The following is a 19,982-nucleotide window of genomic DNA, read 5'->3' as shown; positions in this document are numbered from 1 at the left end:
CACAGGGTACGTTTGTCTTAATGTCACATAAATAAAGCACTGAAATGTTTCTATGGGTTTTTAGCATTTTAAATATTAAAACTAAGCCTTATATCTAACAATTTTATTCCAGCTGAAGCAATTCTAACCGTGTTTATCTCCTCATCTTAAAAGAAACCACCCCCTCACTCAGAAAAACATGGTTTCTTCCCGGGAGGCCGTAGCCTAACGGTTGGGGATACACTGACACCTGGTGGTCGTTTCCAGAAACGCAGGCAGGCTTGTGAGAGGTCTTCGGCGCTGTGCTTCCAGAGACTTCCTGTGGCTTATTTGACGATAAAACTGCAGCTTACGATCATCAGTGAAGCTAAATTCTTCACGTCAAAGTCCAGAAATTAGACACTATCGACTTTTAAGATAGTAGCGTTATTTGATTCCTACGTTAAGTATCTAACATTAGTTCACTGAGGTTTATATTATAATATAACGCTAACACTAACGTTAAAAGCCACATGGACCATCAACAACCAACCAACTTTATAACATTTTAACACCAGTTCGACGCTTGGCAGATATATGTATATATAAAACATTAGCGTTATATAAATTGTATCTTTGTTATACGCTAGGTCTTCGTGTTAGCTAGGATTATTAGCCTCTGGGATACCTGTTGTGTTATGGTTACCCTGGCAACGGAATGACGCTTTGCGCCATGCTGATAGTCTTGAGCATTTACCAGGTTTTGGTCTGTGAAGGTAAATTATTTAAATATAAATAATTGTATATAATTGAGTTATAGCTGAACATTTCTGAAGCTGCCACACGTTTATATATAAGCCATTAAATGTTTACTAATTACGTTCGTTGGATGTACACAGCCAAGGATGAAGATGGGACAAAATTCAGTCATTCTTGGAAATCGAGGTAGGTAAAATCTGAAACCATTTTGTTGTTAATTTTGTTGCTATTATTGTTTTACCAACTATTTTATGTGAATATTCTCCACAGTCAAGAGTTGATGATGTAAATAACATTAAGAATATGCCTCCAGCATCAGCATCACAAGGAGTAGTCACTAATAAAGACAGAGGTATTGTGCAAGTCTCTGTAATTGAACAGGACACACTCTTATAGTCTTTAATAATAGTCTTTATAAGATAGTCTTATAGTCTATAGAGTATAGTCTTTCATACTATTATACTATGTGTGTTATTGTGTTTTCTAGATTTGGGCATTAGTTTTTTGCTGGGAGCTGACTATGAAAGAAAAAAGCAGAAACTTCAACAAGAGCTTCAGCTGGATTACAAACATTATATTGCTAAGGTCTGATGTCTGTTTTATTATATATTATTATTATATCTGTAATTCAAGGGTTAATAAAACATGCCTAAGTTGAAGCTCTGTTGCATTTTACTGACTTATCATCATGTCTCTTATTTTCATATTCTTCCCCTAGAAAAAGGATCCAAAAACTAAAGAAGCTCATCCACAACCACAGGGTCTCTCCCTACCTATAGATGAGAAGTTATCAGTTAGGGTTTGTGTCTGTGTTTTTTCAATATCTTTGAGTCTGGGTTTGACACAAACATGCAGGTAACTCTCCATGGTTGTCAAAATAGGACTTATCCCCCTGGCAAGATTTGTTTGCACCAAGACTAATGGAGTTTATTTACTGCCTCACTTTAAGCTGCTACACATTAGTGATTGTACAGTGCTTTGTGTTCCATGACAACTACTTTTGGTTAGAAGTGCTTGTCATACATTACTAAGAAGATGTATAAGATGTTACAGTGGCTATCTATGGTACAGTTACCCTGTTATGGGTGGCTGTAGCTCCACTGTAACTCTACTATATGGGTGGCTGTAACTCTACTATATGTAGAGTCACTACATATAGTGGTGGTGATCCCTGACCTTTTTATTTTTTGTGAGAAAACAAAAAGCAGTAGAAGTCATGGTGTGTTTGAGCATTGTAAAGTGAGATGAGACTGGAAGCTACTATGTACTATTGGTTGTGTTGCTTCATAATGATGAATTTGTTTCTATTTCAGGAAAAACTGAGAGAAGAGAGAAATAAAGAATACAACCTCTTCCTGCAGGATCAAGGTCAAATCAGAAGGTTTAAGAGGGGAGCACCTCCTGTCACTTCTAAAGTAAGTGGAATAATCAATAAACAATTATAACACCAAGGGAGAACACAAATGCTTTTAAAATTAAGCCTTTTCTGTATTATTATTTTCAGCCTGGGCAAGTTCAAGATTCAGATGGTGTGTACATTTCTTCTCCAGCTTCTCCTCTGTCCTTCCTCAACACCCACACAAACACACCCCCTCCTCACAGGGAGCGCCCTCACAGGAGAGATGCTGCCACTCTGACAGAGACAGTGGATAATGGGAAGAGTACAGAAACTTGGGAGCCAGATGATCAGCGGCAAAGGCGACTCCATAGACCAAAAGAACCCAATAGGTTTGAGGAGGAGCTATTCCCTCAAGACGAGGAGATGGAGTTGAGACACAGAAGGAGAAAAGACAGACACACTCTAGAGCTTGAGGGCAGTGAGGAGAGAAAAACCAAAAAACACCACAAAGACAGGTGTATAATTGTGCTTTTTCTCTGAGATATCAATTTGAGCTACCGGTATTCTCTGTTAACATATATCAGTAGGTATGGAAATATAGTTCACCTGTACACTTCACCTGTCAAGACTGTTTATATGACAGAGCTCCTAAAAGACAGAGAGGAGCTCAGGGCCCCAGGGGTTCATGATCAGAACAACGATGATTAGGTTTGGAAATCCTGAGACAGAATGATTCTATGTAGTAAAAGTATTCACATGGGTAACGCTTCCTTTTATGGTCCCCTGATTACTAAGAATTTACTTGGTAGATAATGCGAAACTTACAGTATGTGAGGGGTAACTACTATAATCTGTTTCTGGGAAACAGATGAGACTTTCTTTTACAGTCCAGTTTCAGCTCACTTACCTAGTAAATAGTTGTGTTTTACTTAGTATAAATATATCTGAGTTATTACCAATATAATCCAGTTACAACTGAAAGGTACTTGATGGGTAACAACTGAGGTTTTTCTTCTGTAGTTATACTGTATTTACCTACTTGAAGGAAGCGTTACCTTCACATGCATAGCAGGAAATCCAATAACCTACTCCTAGAAAGGCACAGACATTTTCTAAATCAATAGCCAAAATAGGGCAACACCAAACGAGCATTGATATTTCTGTCACTTTGTACTCAGATATTGTTCTTTAGTGCTACTTTTAAAAACTGTTGCACAGGGATATATTTATGCATCTGGTTATTTCTGTTATCTATGTTCAATAGCCTGCAAATGCCAGAGTGCATGAAGGCTACAAAATCCAGACCTACAACCGGCAAGAACAAAGCTGAGTTTGCTACTGGACTAATAATTGGTGAGTACCATATTTATTACATTATACCTTTGGACACATTTTGACTTGTTGAATCATCAATAGAATTTGTCACTTCAGATTATTTTGGTATCCTTTCTATATTTATCACTGTTGTCATGTAGGGGCAGCAGAAGAGCAGAAAGTCTCTCAGATGAAGAAAGAACAGTATAAGCAGGAACTTCTGAAACAAATTGAAGAACAGCAGAGAAACAAGATACGGTATGTATTCAGCAACTTTAAATTTTCATTAGACTTTTTTCTTTTGGCACATCACCAGCAGTTACATTACTAAGAAAGAAAGAATGAGATGATTTGCACTAGCCTTTGTTTTCAGGGAGAAGAAATTTGAGCTGAGGGTTGCAGCCACTGGAGCCATGGACCCTGAGAAAGAGGTGGCATTACAAGAATGGGTTAAAGAATGCACAGAGTTTGTAAATGATGTGATTCTCTTAAGAGCTCATTTTTCATGCATTTCATGCATTCACTACAGTCCTCGCAGTCCTGCATTTGCTGTGACGTCATTCATTGTTGTTGGGTAAAAGATTCTTGTAGAAGTGTCTCCACAACTCAGTGAACTCTGTGTCTCTCTCTTTTGTGCGATCCATTATCTTTTCCAGCCTGACCGAATTAAGCAATTTGGAGTCGTAAATCGACAATCTGACAGCTGGAGACGGGACATTACTTACAAACCTGGAATAGATCTGAAGACTGAAAATATAGAGTCAAATCCAAGGCCTAAAGATAGCAAACCTATTGAAGACACAGAACATAGAAGCTCCTCAGGAAAATGCCAGGTGGACTACAGCACAGCTCTCAGTCAGCTGACAGACAACATGGTGTCTGGGTCTGGGATGGGTTCAGCACAGGGTGTTTCATTGTTAGATTATTTTAATGAAGACTACCACAGGGACTTCTCAAACATGCTAGGAGAGGTGGCCATTCAGAGGTACTTCATAGCTGCTTTTGTTCATATGACAGAATGAAATTAATACTGCTGTTAATTCATTGTAGTTTCTGTGTGATTTTTCAGGGTTGCAGGTGTTCCTCCTCCAGCACCTCCCAATCTAACAAATAATTACAAGACTCCATTTGATGCAGCCTATTATTACTATGGATCAAGACACCCATTGCATCATAATCTTCCTCACTATAAAAGTATAGTCATAAATACACATCCATCTTTTACAGAAATTTAATTGTAAAAAAAATGTTTGTTTGTTTTTTTTGCTCTTCCTGAAGTTTCTACCATTTTTTTTGCTTTTTCTCGTGGAGATTAGTGATATTGGGCTATAAAAAATTGATTGGACTGGACCTGATATGTTAATGTTTGAAAGAAAATGTTGTACACACACACACACACACACTAGCACTAGAAGTATTACTGTACTGGAAGCCAATATAATGTGCACTTATTATCTTGTATTTTTGTATGTTCTTCATTAGATGATCTACCTGCAGAAGCGCAGCAGTCTGGGAATTCCCACAGCCCACCTCAAAGACCTCTTGCTCCCAGATGCAGTGGCCCCACTGAGTCAGTTTCATCCTACTAACTTGATTTTTGCAGTGGATGCTTTTTTTATTCCAATAAATGTAGTAACAGACTTTAAAACAATTTATATATCTGTGCAACACTTTTCTTTTATCTTAACTGTGAAGAATCACTTTGCAGAGGATGATGGTCGTTATATTAATAGATTATGGTTATGAATTATTTTTTCTCTTCCACAAGAGGGCCTTTAGTGCCAAGTAACTGCATCTGACTTGCAGTAGCTTCTGAACATGTTTTCTTATCATTCGTCACTGTCTATCTGCTTCTAGATACACTGGTCAGCACAGAGCTTCTCCTCTGGGTGATGGACAGTCTCCTGCAGACAGGTCCAAGCAGAGGAGAGAGAGTACGTTGAGCTACAGAGAAGCACTCAAACAACAGGTACAACAACTGATGGTTGTAGAAATTTTTCCCTGGGAGGAGTCAGGGCTCGGACTGCTTTTTCACCTGACACCAGACTGAATTTTATGTAGGATGTTTTGATACTCCCATTTAGAAAACTTGAGAAAGAACCTTATTATTTCAAGGTATGTCGCTGTTACTGACAGGGATGTGTTAAGGAGAAAGTAGCTCAATAGGAAACATGCTGTGCCTGTATTTGTGCACCACTTTAAGTAAAGACTTTTGAGCAACTTTATATGTGGTTCTGATCTCTGCACTGTTACCATATCACTAAAGAGCTTCAGTCTATAAATAATTTTAGACCAAAGTGGAGGGAGAGGTTAAGGGGCCTGGCACTTCCCTTTCTCTGGTGCCCAGCTAAAACCAGGTATGACTACAGCATCAGATCTACAAGATATCATCAGAACACCATAAGCAGATCCCAAGCTTTCCTATACAACAGCTAACATGATGAATTTGTAATGGCAGTGTTTTTGTGCCCATTTCCCAGTTCTGTTAACTGGTATTTGGGTATTTTTAGAATTAGAGTTTTTATAACTCAGTCTATAGTTTAGAGGTTTTATAGCTCAGTCAGATGGTTAAGGGAGGTAGCAGCATGCAAACATTCAAAAGGTTGCTATAACAGTCTGCTTCAACACTGTCTCCTTTTGGGGATAGACCTTAACATGCTGACAATTAGAGCCTGGATGGTGGAGTTTGCATTCCCCATGGGCACAACAAACAGACAAACATAGATGTCAAGGGACAGAGGTGGAAAATGCATCAATTGAAATGAATCATCATCATTTCAATGTGTCTAGATCAAAGAAAGAGAAGAACGTAAAAGAAGAGAGAAAGAGGAGAAGGAGCAATATGATGCCAAGATAGAAGCCGAGATGATGGCATACAACCCCTGGGGAAAAAGTGGGGGAGGAGCTCCAATCAAAGACCAAAAAGGCAATCTATTTAGTAAGTTGGCTTTCCTTTTATGTTTGCCTGTGATACTATTATGATGGATCCTGACAAATATTGACATCTTTTAGTTTCTTACAAATGTTTCCATGTCCTCAGGTGACCTGAATCAAATGCACAGAATCAATGAGGAGTCATATAAAAATGAACACACACAAAACATTTTAATGACCAATGGACACACTCTTGGAGATAAAGGCAAGACTCCCCTCATCGACCAATAAGCAGTGTTCAGTATCTCTAAATACAGCTGGGTGCATCTCAGTGTGTGCTTGATACATTGATATATCTATGCAGATAAATAGATAGATTATTGACTTACTTGATCTTGCAGGTTTCAATGATCAGCCAACTCCAAAGATACAAAGATACAGAGAAGCTCTGAAACAGCAGGTAGGTCCTGGGTTACAACCCTTAATCTATACAGGTGACAGGATGCCAAGTAAAGTGTTTAAACAAAACATGAAATGCTTTAGTGTGTGTGTGCCCTTTTTATATATAATCTGTACAATACTCTGTACTTTATTGGCTACAACATCTTCAGTATGCTTCAGTATTTTAGAGAAGTTGGAAAGCAACTGTAATTTTAACTTTGTGAATACCAACAGATAGATGAAAATAAGAGTAAGCAGGCAGAGGAGAGACAACGAATGAGAATTGAAGAGGAGAAAGAAGAGAAGAGGTTGGCAGAGCAAAGGGCTCGCATACAGCAGACATATGAGGAAGAACAAAGGAAGCAGAAGAAGACTGAGGTAGAGAGTAAATCTGAGGAGTTCTCTTTGATGCAGCCCACATTCATTCCTCCTCTCTCTGGTTAGAGGGAGTGTACTTACCATTTAAAATTGTTTTCTTTGCTTCTTCTACAGCAGAGGATGGAGAACCAAAGTTGGATCCATGAACCTAAAGCATATGGGAACACACGGGAGGAGGAAAAGAGTTTGAGGCAGGAACAAACAATTGAGAAAAAGATTCCTGAGAGTGGCATGGACAGAGAGGAGAATAAAATAGAACTGAGTTATAAGGTACATTAGGAATGAAAAGCAATTGCTACTGTAGCTTGCAAATGTTTGTCAGTGAATGTGATTCTAAATTTGCAGAGAGAGCCATCTCCGCCCATCCCAACCTTGCAGAAGAAGCAGAAAAATCTTGTGGCCTCTAGACCTTCCTCTCCTGTGAGCCAACTGTCATCCAGGACTGTAGGTCACTCAGTCAGCAATGAGCATATATACTTTCACATCAGCTGTTACGATGAAAATCTAAACTAAAAACATGACCACAATTTCAACAACAGGTGCACTCCGTATCAGCACCACACTACCGACCTGTCTCTGTGAAAATACCCACGCTACAAGGTATGATTGTCTTGAGTTCTTTGAAATTGTCCTCTATAAAAATAATTGCCTGGGTGCTTTTAAATCAGAAATTGGCACCTGTTCCCTCACTCTGCTTGCTTTAGATGGTCACCAGGGAGTGATCAGAGAGCTGTCAGCCCTCCGCAGATACCTAAGGAAGGAGCAGAAACAAATGGAGGCTCAGCTGGGTCAGATAGATCTACAAGAAAGCCACTACACTCCCTCCATTAGGTATTTACTGTCAAATATCACTGCGTAGCAGGGTAATGTGCATAGGTATAATGGGCATAGAATAAATTGGATTTTATAACTTTCTCCCCTTGCTGAAAAAGAGCCATTTAGTGAAGAAATTACTTGTGATTTACACCTTCAGGTTCATTTCCACCTAATAAACCCCATATCCACATCTATTGTGAGGACAGAGTACTTATTAAAAATAGTTAAACAGCTATTTTGATTGACTATTTGTATTTGAAGAGGTTTCCTTACATTCTGATTTAATGAAAGTGACCCTAGCCAAATCTCTATTCAGATTAGTTTTAGAAACTCATTACTACAATAATATAATAGTACGATCCCCAAAATGGGTTTTTCTTTGCTTACAATATAAGCAGTGTACAAAAACATGTATGGTTTAGGTTTTTATAAAAGCTTTGGTAATTATCAGGCACACAGATCAGGTATTATGTCCCTACCATTGGTAAATAATGCATACTAATTCCCTATGAGAGTTGTCTACCTTCTTCTTCTTCTTTTCCTTTGGGCTGCTCCCTTCAGGGGTCGCCACAGCGAATCATCAGCCTCCATTTAACCCTATCCTCTGTATCCTCCTCACCCACACCAACTATCCTCATGTCCTCCTTCACTTCATCCAAGAACCTCCTCTTTGGTCTTCCTCTAGGCCTCCTTCCTGGCAGCTCTAACCTCAGCATCCTTTTACCAATGTAATGAAAGTTGTCTACCTTGCTGGGCTTAAAGAATCAAGTGGGAGTAATGGTTCATGATGGAATGATGATTGGAAAGCTTTCAGGATAAAGTACTAGACACATTTTCAGAAAGTCTTTTGTGTGTTATGAGAGGTAGTTATTCTGTTTAAAGTGTTTTTTCTCCTTTGTTCAGGCACAGAGGACGACCCAGAGTAAATGCCTTTGAATCGGCGCACAAGAAAGCTGATCAGCTGTCAGATGGAAGACCTTACTCTGGCTCTGTTAACATGAAAAACATCAGGGAGTTCAACCAGCTTAAATACAGGGGTAATGAAAGACACTTTCACTAAGTGGACACAGGTTTCATTTTATGACACAAATATTTTACTTATTAACAAGGTTAGCCATTGGGTCTCTTCATGACAAACATCTATAGTCAATTTTCTGTGTGATCTGTATAACCTCAGTATAACAGACAATATAATGCCTGGAAATGGCTTTGGATGTGAAGTTAATACAGGTGTCTAAAATGCACTGAGTAGCTTGTAAACCAACAAAACAGCAAGAAATGCTATTTTAATCAACTGTATAACTATAAACTTGTGGATTTTGTCTTAAAGCTGAAAAGTGCATCAAATATATTCTCTATAGTCAAACCTTGGTAGGATGAAATGAGAAGGAAGAGTGAATGTGGTGAGTCACAGCCAAACTGCTGTTTCAGATATTGAAGGAAGAGGGAAACAGTAAGTAAAGACATAAATAGAAGCTTCTCACAGATGGAAAGTGCTTGGTTTCTCTTTTACAGCCCATATTTAGTCTCTACTTACCTACCTTACTGTGCTAATGCAGATATTTTGTCTGCATCAGGCCAAGATTACACTTGTTTGAAACTTTAGCAAATACATTTGACAGTGCTCTTCTTACCTTTGCATTTGTCAGACACGGCATCTCGTGAGGAGGTCCTTCATATGCACCCTGACCCTCCCACTGATGCCCAAAGTCTGGACATCCAGCAGCAGGCGCTTCTACGTGAGCAACAACGTAAAATCAGGCTAATGAAGAGAGAAGAGGAGCATGGTCTGTGAGCAAACATACACCGACACAAGCTTAAACTCAAAGTGTTGTGGTATTCAACTAATGGTTCTGTCTTTCTCTACAGACATTTTGGATCAGCATCTCTACCATGATTATCCTGTGAGTGGTCATCACATTACAGTGACACACTTTAATTGTGACAGGCTGGATTAAGTCAACTTATTGTATTTACTTTGTATGTATTTACTTTTCTTAAGTACACATATCTTACTGGTGTCTTTTTGTTTTCACGTCTTCTCTCAGAAGAACAAACCTGGCCGCCTTATCAGCAGAGGCTCCATATTGCCATCTGAGACTGCTTTCATTGGTAAACTGGCTAAACATAGTCTCTTTGGAAAGACTGCCCTGTTCCTTTTGACTTTTCTATGACTTGAGAAGAAAGTGTTTATATAAGTGGGGACACAACACTTGTTGGATTATTCTTTTTCTAAGCTCCAGACAATTTCCACAATGGGGACATAGCTTGGGAGGTTAGTTACACAAACCCTCACAATACCATACTACAGTCTGTGTGCCAGGCTAATTTACGTCTTTGTCTCTGTGCCACAATAACTGTGGCACCTGCCAGCTGATGTCTCCGTGTTGCAGCTGGTGCCTGGTCTGGATGCAAGGTGCACATGGCAGGTGTTGGTAGTGGTAGAGAAATTGTTAAAAACTGGTGGAGGAGGGGAGTTTTCATTTTTTTTAAAAGTAGTTTCTCTCCTATTTTTTTATCCATCTCATCTTCCTTCAGCAAAAAATATTACTGAATACACTGATGTTCATTGTTTCTACATTACAGATATCTGAACTGAACGGTCCCTAAAGCTGATCCAACTGTAAAGAGGTTTTTGTGTAGTGATTAATGACTTTTGGGCTTTGTTAGATGTTTACAGTGGTGATGCACAGGAAGAGCAGGCTCATCAGCAGAAACACCCTCAGCCCTCAGCAAAGGACCAGGAGAGGGCAGCACTACAGAGGAGCCATGACTATGATGTATGACACTGATGATATTTTGAGTCACTACAGTGCCTGAACAATATCCCTTTCTGAATTACTCAAGTCTCTTTAGTTGTCTTCTTATAACATTTACAGATGAATTAAAAAAGTCAGTCCCTTCTTTCTGACCTGTTTTTATTTTGTACAGGAGGTGGCTGTTCCTTTGAATGAGAAGGAGCATGACATCCATCAAGAAGCTCAGTCTCTACAGTCATCAGTCAGTCTGAATGGTGGGGCTAAATTCAAAGCCCACAACCTGCACTCCATCAGAAAACAAGACTTGCACACGGGTGAACACAACAGCAGATCAGGTGAGGTCAAACAATCTTAAACAACAACAAAAAAAAAGAGCCACTGGTCCACTGAAAGGTTGTAGGAGTGTCCCATTAATATCCATCTGTGTGTCATATGATACAGCTTTGTCTTGTAAATACACAGTAATTCAAATTAAAAAGCAGCGAATGCAATTTTATATTCAAGGTGGACACTCTGCTTGGCTTTGGTACAGATTTTTTCCACATATGCTTCAGTCTTACACTAAGAACCAATGAGAAAGACAACTAGTTTTAGAACAATACCGTTTTGACTCTCTTGAACATGTAAGCCAAAAACAAAAATCCAATGTGAATTATGTGTGTGATCATTTAATTTTAAGCATTTACTATCTGATTTCCTAAGAAATTTGTGATAGATAATCCTCTGTACTCTCCAGAAGGGCTGTCTAGCAATGAAGTAGATGTCTTGTCTCTACGTTCTGCCCTGGACGGGCATGTCTCTGTGGAGACTATTGCCACAGAGCCCTGGCTACGGCCCGGCACCTCAGATGCTGTAAAACACTCAGGATGTAGACGGAGGCCAAACAGCAGCATGGATGCTCCACCCTGGCTTACACAGCAGGTCACATAGCTCTTATTAGCTGGACTCCTGAGTGATGATTAAAAATGTCCCTTGTCTGAGGATGTAGGTGGCAGCTCTCCTGAGAACCAATATTCTTGAATCACTTTACACTGACTTACATGTTAATTGTGGGTTAACAGCCTGATTTAGCCCATTTAAAGTATATAAGAGACATATCTGTGATTGTACCATATATTATATTTGCATTTCAATGCACTTTGTTTTAATTATAAATATACACTGGAAAGTATATTTTATAATAAAACATGTTACACTAATGTCATGCCTGATCATTAATGTAGACAGCCAGCAGTTTAGAAGTCAGCAGCATTTCAGATCAACCAAGTTGAAAAACTTTATTGACCTAGAACCTGATTAGAATGCCAGATGATGTATTGTACAGAAAGTCGTACATAATCTTTTTTTTGCAACATAGAAAACTTTACATTGCCGTATCATATACATTTTGTTTTCTACATCGTTTGAGCAGAAATGCATCTCATTCATACTTAAAGCACAGCTAACATTTTTCATTTTCTCTATACATATAGCTTTCCCCCAAACCAAAGAAAAAAACGCATTAAATATATTAATAAATTTTGATTTTGTACACAAGAGTGAAAACTAAACTCAAACATGAAAACGGACTAGTGAGTCAAAAGCAGCAAGGATCCGGTGACTGTCTTGCCTCCCACTTTCAAAATCCCAGTTATCATCTGTCTCCGTTAAAAACCTAACGACGTATATAGAATGGAATAATTTAACCCTTCACTTTCCGTGGTCTTGTTCAATTACAAATCGTACTGTATAGGACAATCTGCAGGAGATAGTACAGTCAAATAAATTATCACAAAAGTAAAATCTCCAGTGCATTAAAAAAAGATCAAGTGCAGCAAATCCAGAGGAAAGAAAAACAAACAAACAAACAAAAATAAATGAAATCTAGTGTTATGAGATTATATTACATAATGGCAGATCTGTACAACTAGTTTCCTCCGAGAGAGACTATCAATACTAATGCTAACCATCTGCGGTGCAGACATAAAGAGCATTACTATCAGTATGTGACAAATGTCACATTTTGTAGTCACTGAATGTCTTTTCCATGTCATTGAAACCATTCTTTACATTTTTAATGTACAGTAAGATGCACGTTTTTTTAAAATATATTCCTTCTGAACAGATCAGAGATTGGTGACTGCCAGTTGTTTATCAGTAGTTTTATTCAGTGGCGACATTGCTACACCATGTGCGAAACATTACCATTTATCACTTAAATATTCTGTCTGGTCTGTTTGTGTGTATTGGTGTGTTTGTGTATGTGTGTGGTGATGAGTTAAGGGTGCAGGTGGGTGGTAGCAGACAGCTGACTGATAATCAGTGATTTAAGTCAAATGTTCGGCATAAACTCCATGGAGAGCACTGAGGCCACAGAGAGGCTCGGTGCAGTTCCACAGATCTGAGGTGGAGGCTTGTTGTGTGGCATCACTGGGCCTCCTCGCCCACCACTGTGTCTGTCTCCTGCCCTATATGTGTAGACTGAGGCTGCGTTTCAGGCTCAGGCAGCTGTGAAATGTTAAACACGAGGCCAATCCTCAGGTAAAACTTTCTTAGAACAGCTCGGAGCTCGGGGATCAGGTCGAACTGCATGATCTCACAGAGCAGAGGGTAGTACCTGGAAGCATGAGCCTTGAACTAAAGGTGCAAGTGGGATGAGACAGACAGAGAAATAGAGGCAGTAAGAAAGAGGCACCAGTGCTTGGTGCAACAAAGACAAAACTTTGAGATATTTATATGCTAGGTATATGGCACTCAATGGATATGAGTGATCAGTTTGATATGTTGTGCTAAGCTCTATAAAAAACTCTCAAAACCTAAGGGGAAAATATCATGCAGGTGGAACTGCACTTTCATTTTTATAGTCAATCAGTTTTTTTTATCTTGATTTGATACCAAAATGGTTCCAATGTGATATTTTAATCTAATTTCACTGAAGCACTCTTGCTGCTACACCTTCAATGTCATCTGCACATAGATTCCCTTCATTACTAAAGTGCATTGATACTAAAAGTATGCTTCTGACTGTCTGGCAGGTGTCTATTATAATTGTATCAACAGAACAGCACAAACATAGTCTCAGTTAACTATAAATGTGAATCAATGCACAAGGCATGTTTAACTGCAAGACTCTTATTTCATCACTATGCCTGACTCTGGGTATCGGAATGTAAGTGTTAATTATCTCGAATGTTTGTGCACAGGGTCACACAGCAGTAGTCTGAGAAGGCATCATGATGTGTTTTGGCTTCTCACCCTTTCATTGCTGATTTTTAGCACCTTGGTGAGGAAGAGCAGCAGAAGGTTGGTCCAGGCCTCTCTGTGGCTCTCTGAAGTTAGGGCCAAGAAGTACGCTACAGCCTCACTGCACACGCTACGGCACACAGACAAAAAGAAACACAAATATTTATCAACAGAAAAATATACTACTGTACTCGCATTTATATGCAATTGTATATAAAGTTCCTATGCAAAACATTAATTTTGTACTGTTGCTCCACAACTTTCACTTTCCTATTTTTGTCCTAATTAAATGCCTTAGTAAAATGAAAAATGTGCAGCGACGCAGAACCAGCCTCACTTTCCCCCAGGAAACTTCTATTAAAAACAGTTTTGTCATTAGATCCATCAAGACTTTTGGTTACAACTGATTGCTGGAAGGTCCAGTCATTTTCATTCATACAGCCCCAGTGCCACTACCTTCAAAACCAGAGCTAATGGACAATTTGAGATAGCATTTTTGTTTTCAGTGGCCTGTAATTAGCAAAGATTGATTATTTTTGTTTTGGAAGAATTTTAGTTTCAGAGTGAAGAAAAAAGAATAAAACAAACTCAAGCTGTGTTGCTCTGTATTGTAGTCTAGCAAGAAAGCATATTCTGCTCAGATTTGCTAATCAGATTTTAAAAATGGCAGTAGTGAGGGTGATTGTTTTCACAAATGCTGCACTAAATGCTTCTTAAAGCTGCTGATGCAGGCTTGCAGGCTATTATAAAAACAATTAGACATGTTTTTTCACAGGTTAAGCCTGAAGAATAACTGACCTTTGATCTTTTAACATCAGTGTCATGTGACCTATTCTTCTCCCTCTCTCTTCCTCCTCTGCTCCCTCATTAACACACAGCTCCCTTGAAGTTGGATCTATGTGACCTAATTGCCCCCGTAATCTGCTGTGCACCCTGCACTAATCAAACTTCCATGTGTGCTGTACATGGCTTGTGGTAAGCAAAGGTCGGCCAGTGTGTGTGGGCTGATATTACTCGTGCAGCACGGACCTAAATCTGTTTACATATTTATACTGAGGAGACTCGATGTCTGTCTGGGCACAAAAAAGAAGCCCCCAAAATGTAGACGATTAACATTAAGAGTGATGACTTTGTTTAAGGTTAGAGGTAGGAAAGTAGTGGTTATGGCTGAGGTTAGAGTAGGTCTCTAGGAAGTGAATTAATCTAAGTCAAAATCAAACGTGTGTAAGCATGTGCGCCTGCATGAGGTGTGTCTGAGAGAGAAGAACACAAAATACAGACTTAATGACATACAACAACCTAATGTCTCAGTGAATTAAGATTTCCTGTCGTATGCAGGCACCACCCTTCCTGTATATATTCCCTGTGATAATGAAAGTCAGAGAGATTGGCAATGTTCTGCTTTATCTTGATATCATCGATGTGAGGATAGGGTAGGAAAACAAACTGGTTGATGGCTGCTTGTGCGGTGCTGAATAAAGATGCAGCAATGACAGGAGTGCTGACTGAACAATGGAGCATCAGTGTGCTGATTCCTTTGGATCTATACTGCGCCATGACATCATTTCAGACTCCTGAGCTGTGCACATGCTGTGCCTTTGTATAACTGAGCGTAGATAGTGACATTAAAACAACCTTCCCTTCCACTTCTCTCAGTATTGAGGCTTCTGCACAGAGAAGTGAAACTTCTTTATACTCATATTAGAGCAATGGTGGATGTGTGAGAGATGTCTGACAATGACAGTCCTATGTAACAAATGTATATGTATATATTCATTTTAATTTCTTTAAGACATTTAAAGGTTAAAAATAAAACGAAAATGGGGAAGATAAAACATTTGAAATCCTAATCAGGCCCAAAACTACCATATATGTCTATTCTAGGTACAAGTCCACTTACTTAACCAGACTGTCTACATGTCCACCAGTGTGGACAAGTTAAAGGTTTAAAGGAGTGTTGAATGTATTCAGCATCTTTCGACTGCAAATTCCTAACCAGTGCACCAATTAGTTTTGGAATCCTGTCAAAACATTTCCAGGCATATGTAGAAATAAAAAATACAGTACCAAATGTGACATGTAAACATATGTTTATAATCTGTAAAAAGCAAAGAGGGGCTGTAAAGAAATACAGACGGTATCAGTTGTGCCAAGAAAATGAGCCAAACCATTACAGAGATCAGTAATTTAACTTTTTCAGTTTCCTAAAAATGCATCCCTGTGTACTACAGATGTTTGTTTGTGAGCAGCTTTGTGACCAGAAGTTAAATGTAGTAATCAGCTTTGGGATAGATGTATTTAGCATCAAGTGAAGGTAACTGAATGAGCGTCATTCTTACACCCACTGACTACTTGGAAGAATCAGAGGTGATGAATATGTTACATATTCGGTTCCTTACTTAAGAAGTCGTCTCTGGACCTCCTCCCAGGCATCTTTGCGGCTCTCATCTGTGTACATACGGAACAGGATGCGTAGGCCACAAGCCAAACTGCTGGTCTCCTGCTTCAACAGATTGGGCTTTGACTTTCCTTTGAAACCTTTAACACACATATACAGACACAGACACACAGTTACAGTCACAGCCATTCTCTTTCTTTCTGTTGTTTTTTGTGATACTTCATTTGCAGAGTACTCCCAGAAGAAACACAACCTGAGGTACAATGTTCATCACAATCCAGCTCATATCCATTTTCTTTGAATTCACGTGATAGACTAAAAATAAGCAACCAAATGCAGAGTGGTGTGTTGCCCTACCTGCTTTCCACAGCAAGGTTCTCTGCTCGTTGTTGGAGTTGAAAGCCTTAGCGAAGCAATGTGACTCCAGCAGGCAGTCCAGCAGCTTGAAGAGTTGCTCAGAGGTCAAGTAGCGATACATCCCCTGATCCTGGGTCTCCACAGGGACTTCTACTGCATATACAGCGTCACGCTTCAAAGAGATGACACATGACATTTTATCATAAATCACACTGCGCTGAAATAAAAAATACTTTAAACGTGATTAAGATCCTGCAAGAAATCTTAATCACTGACTTGTGATCAGCTATTTGTACCTGAGCAGCTGCAAAGTTTTCAGCATCTTCCTTTTTACTGGTGGCAGGAAAAAACACGATGTTATCAATTGTCTGGATAAGCTCCAGCTGCACGACACACTTTATCAGCAGAGCTGAGAATAAGCGCTGCTCCTGGACCTCTGTGGAACAAACAGTTAAACCTGCATCAGAACACACTCAGACAAAAACAGTAGTAGTAGTCTCTCTCTGAGTAAAGCAACACGTTTACTTGTTGGGTTCCTGTTCCTGGTGCCGTCGTCACACATGCCTGAGGCTGAGCTGTACTGACTATGCCGACGGTTCTCCATGGCAACCCTATCAGCGCTGCTGATGGAATGCTGGTCATCGGAGCGGGACTCAATGTCCACTGACTTCTGGGAAACGGAGTCCTGAGAGCAAAGTGAGAGCAGTTACTGCTTTCCAGTAAATGCACGACTTAAAAAAAATACCTGATAGTACAGGTAAATAAGTTATTTTGTGAAACATGGAAAATAAATACTTTATAATACAATATAGTGTGTAAGTAAAGAAAAAAAAACACATCAAAACAAAAACAAAATGACACATGTAAAGTAAGCAGCCATGCAAAATCTAAAAATACTGCTTTTCCTAACCAGCTGTTTGTCTGACAGACTCTGCGTTAAGTTGTCTCCCTCTGCTCCTGATGGTCTCCACGTTAACAGCCTGAGAAATGCAAAGAGCATGTATTTAATAAATCATCATGACAAAAAAACAAACAAACAAAAAAAAAAAAACAAACTTCTACAACAATAAATTCCCAGAGCTAGACAACCCATGAATTTAAACATCTCTGTTGATTATCACTGGCACTTTCTCAGAATCTCTTAGGTTTGTATTTCCAGAATCAATTTACATAATAAATCAATTGCAAATTGAAAATTATACAACGATAAGAATATTCTCTATTCTCATGTAAATTCATCTGCCACTGTTCCTCTGAACAGCATTAGATACTAAGTCTTTACTTATATGAAAATTAAAAAGCATGGCTGATTTCCTGACTTCAAAGAGGAGAGCATTCTGCAGTAAAAGCAGCCTCTTACGCATGTGGGATGGTGGTCTTAAAGATGTCCAGCATGCAGTTGCAAGTCTTGTCCCAGGTCTCTGGGGAAAACTTCTCTCCATTAAGGATGACCACATTCTCTAGACAGTTGGTGCCTGAACGGGCAAGCTGCTCGTTATCTACAGACACACAGAAGATGAAGAGGAGGATGAAGGGTTGACAGCAGTGTCAAAAAAGGTATGATATATTGATACATAAGATATGAGATATGAGTTTCCCCAAAAGGAAAATACTAAGTCTGCTGAGATCTGTCCTTTCTATTTATTTTCCAATAAAGAACCACAAAACACTATCAACATTCATTGATTGGTATTTCTGAAAACTGGAATTTGAACCACACAAGAAGGGAACCAATTTAAAAAGACTTTTATATTTCGTGGCTATTCAAAAATATTAAACAACATGCGATGCCTATGCATTTCAGCCATTAAGGCCTTTATAAGTGCAGGTTGACAAAATTACCCTGATGATTTCTTCGAACATATCTAACAAGAAAACTGACGCACACCAGAGAGACATTTATGTATTGATTTATCATTTGCTTAGCTTTGATCCTTTTATAAAGTGGTGGGCCAGCACTGCTGCAGCCTTTAAAAGCTCCAATGCAAAATCCAATTTCTGTCACTGTAGCCATTCCCAGTTCAACATTACTGCTAGTGATACATGAAAGAAACACCTGCCAAAAAAATATGAACCGTTACATGTGCATTATGCATTTTATTGTTTAGCACTCTCAAACCAGCACAGATATCACCATCAGTTCACTTTGTCTGCCATTTGGACTCTAACAATAACTGAATAATAACTAAATGTCAGCAACAAGACCCTGGCAATCCTGAATTTACTGATGTATTAAAGGAGAAATAGGAAGAGAGAGAAAAGGGGTTATTGTACTGACCTTGCTGCACACACCAGTAGAGCTGAGCCAGAATGTCATCCAGCAGGACGTCACTGAGGCACTCAAAGTACTGGGTGAAGACATCGCAGATGGCATAAAGTGCATGGTTGCAGGTGGTGGTCATCCATTCTGCTTTCTGGGTGCACAACACAAACCCAGTGAGATTTTTTTTACATTCCACATGAGAACAAAAACTACAGTATAGTGAAGGGTTAAAGACTGTATTCTGATGTTTTAGGGCGTTTGATTAAGTCCACACATCAACATGTTCCCCTCAATTTCCACCAAAGAAAAGAGTCAATACACTTAATTAAAATACAGGAGGCAAAACAGCTGTTGAGGATGAAAGACTTCCCATATACCTCTGTTTGTTGCTCAGGCAACTTCATGTTGTCAAAGATCCTGAAGACAATTCTGAACAGGTCTTGCCACCAGTGTTTTTCAAAGGTGTGTCCATAGGTCTTCATGACTTCAAACATCACTGTCAGCCCCCTGGGAAATGCACAAACACCCAGATTCATGCCTGGTGCCACAGCTGACATTTGCTTTTATTTTTTTGAGAACAAGCACTGAATCTTTTTCTATGGAACTAACTTTAACTTGCTTACACTTATGTGTAGATTTATGGGCTTTATAACACACACACTTTAAACATAGAAATTGCAGGCTGATGATGAATCCGGCATACCTGGTCCTGACATCCAGTTTACACCTGTTGATGATGCAGGAGAGCTCAAAGAGAATGGGGAACCATCCCCGCACCCACACACGGTCTTCAGGCGCTACATTCATGTCATCACTGGTGTAGTCTTTGAATGCCTGCCAGAGAGAGAGACACATTCATCACTTTACCATTTCTGCTTCAGAAGAGACGTAAACCTCCTACAAAAATACAGTTTTACATACATACTGTATGTGCACTATATGCACTCTCTCATTCACGCTATCCTGATGCAGAGATGATCCCTGTTTATGATGTCAAGGATGAGACAATGTTTACAGTAGGATGCCAAAGCTGTACTATTGGGCACAAGGCACATTTTGATGCACAGTGCTGCACATTTTCCCAAAAATTTAACCTATAACGAA

The 19,982-nt window shown here is 39.2% G+C and overlaps 2 protein-coding genes across 8 annotated transcripts in view; one reads left to right on the top strand and one right to left on the bottom strand.

The window, feature by feature from the left end:
* The first annotated feature begins 170 nt into the window (after positions 1–170).
* cspp1a (centrosome and spindle pole associated protein 1a) lies at positions 171–11,738 on the top strand. Of its 6 annotated transcripts, none has more exons than XM_026291766.2 (29): positions 171–734; positions 858–903; positions 988–1,069; positions 1,205–1,302; positions 1,436–1,516; positions 2,031–2,132; positions 2,222–2,571; positions 3,321–3,409; positions 3,532–3,628; positions 3,744–3,801; positions 4,027–4,355; positions 4,440–4,564; positions 4,853–4,940; positions 5,228–5,339; positions 6,161–6,308; positions 6,411–6,509; positions 6,646–6,704; positions 6,920–7,063; positions 7,181–7,333; positions 7,409–7,507; positions 7,603–7,663; positions 7,768–7,894; positions 8,783–8,916; positions 9,529–9,666; positions 9,749–9,783; positions 9,928–9,991; positions 10,550–10,659; positions 10,811–10,973; positions 11,375–11,738. In XM_026291766.2, exons 3-29 carry the CDS (start codon positions 1,021–1,023, stop codon positions 11,566–11,568), a joined length of 3,306 nt encoding a protein of 1,101 aa, XP_026147551.1. In that variant the 5' UTR covers positions 171–734; positions 858–903; positions 988–1,020; the 3' UTR covers positions 11,569–11,738. The 6 variants fall into 6 exon arrangements, 5 of the variants coding, with proteins under 5 accessions (XP_026147551.1, XP_026147552.1, XP_026147550.1 ...); XM_026291767.2 differs by having other exon boundaries at positions 172–734; positions 7,178–7,333; positions 9,931–9,991; XM_026291765.2 differs by having other exon boundaries at positions 173–734; positions 7,178–7,333.
* Positions 11,739–11,901: 163 nt separating this feature from the next.
* The window catches only part of arfgef1 (ADP-ribosylation factor guanine nucleotide-exchange factor 1 (brefeldin A-inhibited)), a 55,350-nt gene continuing 47,269 nt past the window's right edge, over positions 11,902–19,982 (bottom strand). Inside the window, exons 30-40 of one of the 2 annotated variants that reach the window (XM_026291762.1) lie at positions 19,582–19,712; positions 19,256–19,385; positions 18,894–19,029; positions 17,976–18,114; positions 17,526–17,595; positions 17,141–17,300; positions 16,912–17,051; positions 16,616–16,787; positions 16,260–16,398; positions 13,873–13,990; positions 11,902–13,254 (exon numbers count right to left, since the gene is read on the bottom strand). In XM_026291762.1, coding sequence (XP_026147547.1) covers positions 13,045–13,254; positions 13,873–13,990; positions 16,260–16,398; positions 16,616–16,787; positions 16,912–17,051; positions 17,141–17,300; positions 17,526–17,595; positions 17,976–18,114; positions 18,894–19,029; positions 19,256–19,385; positions 19,582–19,712 — 1,545 coding nt within the window. In that variant the 3' untranslated portion in view covers positions 11,902–13,044. The remainder of the gene's footprint in view (positions 13,255–13,872; positions 13,991–16,259; positions 16,399–16,615; positions 16,788–16,911; positions 17,052–17,140; positions 17,301–17,525; positions 17,596–17,975; positions 18,115–18,893; positions 19,030–19,255; positions 19,386–19,581; positions 19,713–19,982) is intronic. The other variant, XM_026291764.1, reaches the window with a different exon arrangement.

This window comes from Mastacembelus armatus, chromosome 20 (genome assembly GCF_900324485.2).
Source record: "Mastacembelus armatus chromosome 20, fMasArm1.2, whole genome shotgun sequence".
Taxonomy (NCBI): domain Eukaryota; kingdom Metazoa; phylum Chordata; class Actinopteri; order Synbranchiformes; family Mastacembelidae; genus Mastacembelus; species Mastacembelus armatus.
This window is presented reverse-complemented; position numbering and strand designations above follow the sequence as displayed.

What these genes read in the sequence shown, in the direction of transcription:
- cspp1a (XM_026291765.2), top strand. Translation starts at nt 1,021, where the DNA reads ATGCCTCCAGCATCAGCATCACAAGGAGTAGTCACTAATAAAGACAGA. An exon ending in ATGAGAAGTTATCAGTTAGG is followed by an intron (nt 1,517 to 2,030) that starts GTTTGTGTCTGT and finishes TTTCTATTTCAG; the next exon opens with GAAAAACTGAGAGAAGAGAG. An exon ending in CAACCAGCTTAAATACAGGG is followed by an intron (nt 8,917 to 9,528) that starts GTAATGAAAGAC and finishes TGCATTTGTCAG; the next exon opens with ACACGGCATCTCGTGAGGAG.